The following is a 7,802-nucleotide window of genomic DNA, read 5'->3' as shown; positions in this document are numbered from 1 at the left end:
TTTAGAGAAACATTCATGAAACCCACGTCAAACTAAGAGGGAACCTGAAGACTTTGTTTTGTAATAATACGTTTGCGTTGTTTAAATATTGAAAAAAAAAAAAAAAAAATCAGCATTCAAGTCTCAAATTCCCATCAACCCTCACACTATAACAGGACATATGCATCATTTCTGACAATCTCATTGAGTTCACAAGCATAGATGAAAACATCCACATGCATTTTATCATGACAACAGAAAACATGTTAAACCCCAGGCAGAGTTGGTCTGCAGAGTTCGTCTGTTGTCACATAGAATATATGAGCTCATGTCGTACACCCACCTCATGTAAAACATCACGTGTGAGTATTATGACCCCAAGAGTCATGCTGATTGGTTATTTTTCTAAAACCTTTATGTAATTGTATTGTAACGAAGATGAGAACATACATCTATCTATTTGGAAGAAGTCAGGGGAATGACAGTTTCTTCTTTGTTAGGGTTTTTAAAAAATGTTTCATCACATCTTCAAAAAGAATCGAGTGAAAAAGAAAGTACACCCTCTTTGAATTCTTAATCATATCCAATCCAGTCCAGTTCAATCCGATTCAATCCAATCCAACTTTATGTATAAAACACTTTGAAATCACAGGGCCAAAATGCTGTACAGAAAAATAAGCAACAATATGAAAATACCTAAAAGTCATGAAATACCTAATGCATAGTAAATAAATATATAAAACAGCGAAATACAGTGTATAAAAGAGCCAACATAAAAGATATACAAATAAAAATAAATAAATAAAAAATGAAATCAGCATCATTTGTGATGTTGAAAGCTAAAGAAAAAGGTAAGTTTTATGAAAAGACTCAAAAATAGACAAGGAGGAGGCCTCTAAAGTGTGCAGAGAGATGTCAGTCCAGTGTTTCAGAGCAGCACCAGCACCAGGAGAAGCTGGTTTACTGACCTGAGGGAATGGGATGGTTGAGTTTCAGTGATGTAAGGTGTGGTGAGACCATTTAGGGCTTCATAAGTAAATAAAGGAATTTTAAAATAAGTCCTAGAATGTATAGACAACCAATGGAGCGAAGCTAAAATGGGTGAAAAAATGGCTCGGGACTCACTAACCCTGACATAAAGAGCAGTGCAATAATCCAGCCTAGTGGGAACAAAGGTGTGCATTGCAGTTTCAAAGTAGCTTTATTTTTGCAACTGCCTCAACTAAAAAAAGCTTGTGTTCACCTCAGCCTTGGTAAGATTGTCAACCTTAAAAGCCACATCAACTGTAACCCCCATGTTTTTAATAGTGGACTTGTCTCTGCCCCAGATCATCTGGAGGTGACATAGAGAGGCTGAAAAAACACCACTTTTGTTTTTCATTCATTAAAAATTTTTAAGTTTAAAGCCATTCACGTCTTTATGTCATCAAAACATCTGAGCAGTGCTTTTATAGAAAAGAGTATTTTTCATTTAGCGGAACATCGATGTTAGTGTAATCAGCATAATGATGAAGTGACATCCTGTGTTTCCTCAGTATCAAGTTAAAAGGAAATAGATAAAAGGAGAAAAGAAGAAGGCCAAAAACAGATCCCTGTGGGACCCCATATGACAGGGAGGCAGTGGAAGATACAAAGTCTCCAAGGCTGATAGGTAGGACCTGAGCCATTTCAGCGCCATCCCCTTTATGCCCACCCACTGCTCCAAATGAGAAATCAGGATATGGTGGTTAACAGTGTCAAAAGCAGCAGTCAAATATAAAAGTTAAAAACAACACAATGGCCGCAGTCAGTGATAAAAAAAAAAGTCTTTTAAAAATCTTACAAGTGCTGGTTCAGTACTATGTATAATTTTAAATCTGGACCAGAAAACCTCTAAAGTATTTTCACCTTTTTAAAAGGACATTAGTTGCAAGTAACCTGCTTTTTGAATAAATTAAAAAATAATAATAAAACAAAAGTCTGTCCTTCTTCTGACTGCAGTAAAAAAAAAAGTGTCAGATGACAATTTGGATGTTTTAGTCCAGATCAGTCAAGTACATTTTTGAATTGTTCATTGTTTGATAGTTTTTTGAATGCACTACTTGATCGCTGAGTTTAATTTCAGATAAAACATTGTAACTCTGCCAGATGAACTCGAAATGCTAGACTTCTGTTATGTATGAGTAATTCATTCAATCTACAACATGTGATGGATATAACCCTCTCAGGGGATATAATATGCATTTTTTAAGTAAGATACCTCCTTAGTACAGTTCACCTTGTGTTACGACTCGACTCTTGGTGTGGACCCAAATGCAACGAGACACAATTGTCAGTGGTCAAAAAAGGATTTATTTCACAAAAGTTCTCAAAGTACAAAAGGATTAACAAAAAGAGAAAGCACAACATGCTCTAAAAATTCCAAATAACTAAAAGAGAAGTACAACGTACTCTTTACGAACTAAAAGCCTAAAGTAGATAACATGGAGTTCAAGATTCAAAAGTCTAGATACTTAACAGATAATGCCCTTCACAAGATCACAGAAAACGACGCACTGACAACAGACAAAGGGAGAGGGGAAGAATATATAGGGAAGGTAGGGATCATAAACAGGTGTGGGCAATCACATGAGGAACACCAAGGTGCAGGCAATAAAGGGATTAGGCAAGACAAAGACAAGACTAACAGCGTGCAGACAAAAAACAGGAAAGCGACCACCATCACCAAAATAAAACAGGAAGAGACCAAAAACACCTAAAAAAAATCAACATAACCGTCGACGCATGACACCTTGTACTCAAAAGCCTAATTTGTAGGTGTGGAATGTTACTCTGTTACATTGTCATTCTCACTTATTTTCTGTCATTCTCAGTTATTTTCATAACTACATTGAACACTTTGGTCCAATCCCAATTCACCCCTTAGCCCTAACCCTTACCCCTCCCCCTTGGCCCTTGCACCTGGCACTACCCCTTAAAACAGAGCTGCAAGGGTTAGGGGGTTTAAAAATTCCCCTATGAAATGGGACAACCCTTCGCGACCTGTTACGTCATCAGCATTCATCAATGCCGCTATTAATAGATGTGACAACTGTGTTTCAGAAAGTATTCAATATGCCGTTAGTAGCTGTAACAATTTCTGTTCCATGGGCTTTGGTCATCTTTTTGTCGCTATCAACTATATACTACAAAAATGCAATCTATAACACATTGAAATGGTATTAAACAGTCAATCAAATGATTAAGTTGTTTACAGAGAAAATACGTGCATTTGTGTGTTTCCTTCATCACACTGCTGCACTTTTTGACTCTGTTTACCTCCATCTTGCCAATGATTTGAACAGAATTATGGGAAATTTCTCCTACCCCTCCGTTCGTAGTGTGGTCCTGAAAAATCTCAGTTTTGAAGGTTATACAGCCCTTCTCCTTGGTCTAATCGAAAATCAGGACAACACTACCATTTACATGAACACGCAAAACAGAGGGGTAGGGGTAAGGGGGAGGGCCAAGGGGTGAATTGGGATTGAGCCTTTAACTTAATAAACAACAGCTTTAAGCTCCTCTACCCTGACAGAAACAGACAGGCCACTGTCACATAACTATTCTTACAAATGATCCTTTTTCCATAGACTTATCTCAGTGTAAGACTGATTTTTTTTGTTGCCATTTATGTGTTGTAAACATTAGAGAAAGGGCAATGAAATGTTTGTTTTATTCCAAATTATTTTCTTGACATTATTATAAAATGTGAAGCCAGGAGAACACTAGTAACAGATGTGGAAGGAGAAGAAACTCATTGCTCCTTCTTACATGGATAATGTTTTTATCCTCTGGATACCAGCAAAAATCATAATTTTTCCCTCTGTTTTTCTCTGGTAAGAAAAGTGAAAACTCATGCTGAAATTCCGAGTCATAAAGCAATATCTATGAAGATATTCTCAATATAATTTAGTTTTCATACAATTCAAGTAAACTACTGACATAGACATGTACAATTCATTTGTAATCATGACGAATTACAAAATCCTTTTTAAACCCTAATTATTGCTAATATTCTAAGTTGAGACCTCAGGTTTTTTCAGGACGACTGAAAACTTCCTGTGGTAGCACAGATAATACATGAGGATGGGTCTGATGGTGTTGTCTCTAATACCATAGATCAGAGCACTCAGACATCTAGGGAGCATAACAACCACAACATAAAGAGCAGTTGCCATATGCAGAGCTCTTATTCTTTCTACAACCGCTGAAATAGCTATGACCAGTGGAGTGTACAGGGTTGAGAGGAGACTGAGGCCGAGCTGAAACAGATGTAGAAGCAGAGTTTTATGAGCCTTATGGGCTGAAGCTTTGTCTGTGGAGGCTGACGTGGCTGCTATTGTCACACCGATAAAAGAAGCAATGACTGTAACACCAGCTGATACAAACAGGAAATATTTGTAGACTTGGTCATATTGTTCAGACACTGGATTGAGAAACATAGTTTGAGCAGAGCACATGGCTGTCATCTGCAGAGTCTGCAGGTTTTCAAACGGAAAATCTAACAGTAAAACAAGTCGAGTAAGAACATTTAATGAACTGAAGGCCCAAATCACAATAATAGCAACCGCTGTATTTCTACCAGTGACAACAGTCGAGTGTCTCAGTGGGTAGCAAACAGCTACATATCTCTCTAGAGACATCACCACTAGTGTTAGAGGAGAGATGTCAGTTAAGAGATGGGCAAACATGATGAGAACACCACACAGAGGATAAGTCAACCTGATTCTGATAGTTAGAATGTACACTAACTGACCTAGTGTGAGCTGTAAAGTGTCTGCAAAAAGGAGATTATACAAAAGAATGTAACGGCAGGTCTCACGTAACACTGGTTTACTCCTCAATGTGAAGAGCATGACCCCATTAATGTAAAGAAAAACAAAACATGGCAGAGTAATAGGAATAGAAGACAATACAAGGTCCAGTAATCCTCTGTACTGTGGTCCAACAGTTGTGTTGGTCTGAATTCCTGACATTTTAGAAAAACATTCATGAAACCCACGTCAAACTGAGAGGGAACCTGAAGGCTTTGCTTTGTAATAACACGTTTGGATGGTTTAAATATACATATATGTTTATATTAAAATCAGCATTCAAATCTCAAACTCCCATCAACCCCCACACTAAAACAGGACATATGCATCATTTCTGAGAATCTCATTGAGTTCACAATCGTAGATGAAAAACATCCACATGCGTTTTATCGTGACAACAGAAAACATGTTAAACCCCAGGCAGAGTTGGTCTGCAGAGTTTGTCTGTTGTCACATAGAATATATGAGCTCATGTCGTACACCCACCTCATGTAAAACATCACGTGTGAGTATTATGACCCCAAGAGTCATGCTGATTGGTTATTTTTCCAAAACCTTTATGTAAATGTATTGTAACGAAAATGAGAACATGCATCTATGTATTTGGAAGAAGTCAGGGAATGAAAGATTTTTTTTTTGTTAGGTTTTTAAAAAACTTTTATCATCACATCTTCAGAAAGAATCGAGTGAAAAAGAAAATACACCCTCCTGGAAATCCTGGTCATATCCAGTCCAGTCCAATCCAACTTTACATATAAAGCACTTTAAAATCACAGGGCCAAAATGCTTTACAGAAAAATAATCAACAATATGAAAATACCTAAAAGTCATGAAATACCTAATACATAGAGGATAAAATACATAAAACAGTAAATACAGTGTATAAAAGAGCCAACATAGAAAGAAATCCAAATAAAGATAGAAATAAAAAAAAAAAAAAAAAAAAATGAAATCAGCACCATACATGATGTTTAAAGGTAAAGAAAAAAATGCAAATTTCACAAAGAGACTCAAAAATGGGCAGTGTGGGGACCTCTATAGTGTGCAGTTAAGTCGGTCCAATGTTTTGGAGCAGCACCAGCATCAGGAGAAGCTGGTCAAATGACCTGAGGGAATGGGATGGTTGAGTTTCGGTGATATAAGGTGGGGTGAGACCATTTAGGGCTTCACAAGCAATTAATGAATTTTAAAGTAAATCCTTGAATTATATAGACAGCAGAGATGCTCACAAGTCTTTGAGCTTAAGTCCAGGTCAAGTCTAATGTCAATAATCAGGTTTCTTCAGGGGGAAGCTTTTCAGAATAGAATAGAATAGAATGCCTTTATTGTCATAATACATATGTATAACAAAATTAAAAGAGACAACTCTCTAGTGGTGCGTAGTGCAAAACAGTTTAAAAGAAGAAGAAAAGTGTAAATATATATACAGAATAAAAAAAGCACATCACCAACCAAGAAACAGTAGAGATAAACTTTGACCCTGGCTGAACACTATGGATATATGTTAATTATATGTCCTTTTTTGAGGTATTGTCATTGCAGTGTGTTCAGTACCCATATTGCATTTGGATAAAATGTGCTGCTAAATCTGGAGGTGTGGGCCTGGATGGACCTGTACCTCCTCCCTGAGGGCAACAGTGAGAACAGGCTGTGTCCGGGATGTGAACCGTCGAGGGTGATGCTTCTGGCTCTGCGTGGACACCTGGTGTTATAGATGTCTGACAGAGAGGACAGCTGGACTCCTATGATGCTCTGGGCTGACTTCCTGACTCTTTCCAGAGCCTTCTTGTCAGCCTGAGAGCTACTCCTATACCACACTAAGATGTTGTGGATAAGGATGCTCTCCACAGAGCATCTATAGGACAGCAGCAGTTCCTGGGACAGGTTGACCCTTCTCAGTGACTTTAAAAAGTACAGGCGCTGCCGTGCTTTTTTCACAAGGGCACTGGTGTTAGAGCCCCATGTGAGGTCCTGAGAAATGTATGTACCCAGGAATCTGAAGTCACTGACCCTCTCCACAGTGTCCCCTCGGATGAGAAGAGGGGGGGATCCTCCCTCTTCCTCCTGAAGTCCAGCACAAACTCCTTTGTTTTCAAGGAGTTGAGTGCCAGATTATTAAGGGAACACCAGGTAGTGAGGTTCAGGACCTCGTCTTTGTAGGCTGTTTCCTCATTGTTGTGGATCAGCCCCACCACAGTAGTGTCATCTGCAAATTTGACAAGCATGTTGCTGTTGTGGATTGGTGCACAGTCATAGGTGTACAAGGTGTACATCATGGGGTTGAGCACACAGCCCTGGGGGGCCCCAGTACTCAGTGTCAGGACAGAGGGGTGATGAGGCCCCATCCTGACTGACTGCAGACGGTTGGTGAGAAAATCTCTGATCCATCTGCAGGTGTGCTCACCAATACCCAGACTGTGCAGTTTGGACAACAGTCTGCTTGGAATGAGTGTATTAAAGGCAGAACTGAAGTCCACAAACAACATCCTTGCATGAGTGCCAGGTTGTTCCAGATGTTTACACACTGTGTGAAGGGCTGTGTTGATGGCATCACCTGTGGACCTGTTGGCTCTGTATGCGAATTGATGCTTTTCAAGGCTGGGAGGCAATAAAGATTGTATGTGCCCTAGCACCAGTCTTTCAAAGCACTTCATCACAACTGAAGTAAGAGCCACAGGTCTATAATCATTCAGACTGCTGACTGACTGTTTCTTGGGGATGGGTACAATAGTGGCAGATTTTAGACAACTGGGGACTGTGCAGGCAGCCAGTGAGAGGTTAAAAATGTTGGTAAAAACCTCTGCCAGCTGGACTGCACAGGCCCTCAGTACCCTCAGTACGCTCACAGTGAGGGCCAGGTTGTTAGCAGGTAGCGGTATAGGGGCACTCTCCTCCTCGCTAACTTCAAACTTAGCAAAGAACTGATTTAGCTCCTCTGCTAGGTTTGTGTTGGTCTTGGTGGTGGGAGCGTTGGAGCCATTTATGTTCACA

At 39.3% G+C, this 7,802-nt stretch overlaps 1 protein-coding gene across 1 annotated transcript; it reads right to left on the bottom strand.

The window, feature by feature from the left end:
• Positions 1 to 4,013: 4,013 nt before the first annotated feature.
• LOC115432653 (odorant receptor 131-2-like) lies at positions 4,014 to 4,973 on the bottom strand. Its single transcript, XM_030153562.1, has one exon. The coding sequence runs from the start codon at positions 4,971 to 4,973 to the stop codon at positions 4,014 to 4,016; it is 960 nt and encodes a 319-aa protein (XP_030009422.1).
• Between the last annotated feature and the right edge of the window lie 2,829 nt (positions 4,974 to 7,802).

The sequence above is a fragment of the Sphaeramia orbicularis genome, chromosome 14, assembly GCF_902148855.1.
Source record: "Sphaeramia orbicularis chromosome 14, fSphaOr1.1, whole genome shotgun sequence".
Lineage (NCBI taxonomy): Eukaryota > Metazoa > Chordata > Actinopteri > Kurtiformes > Apogonidae > Sphaeramia > Sphaeramia orbicularis.
Note: the sequence above shows the minus strand (reverse complement) of the source record. Positions and strands in the feature narration are given on the sequence as shown.

Bases quoted from the DNA above. Each gene is read 5' to 3' on its own strand.
- LOC115432653 (XM_030153562.1), bottom strand. From the start codon at position 4,973: ATGTCAGGAATTCAGACCAACACAACTGTTGGACCACAGTACAGAGGA.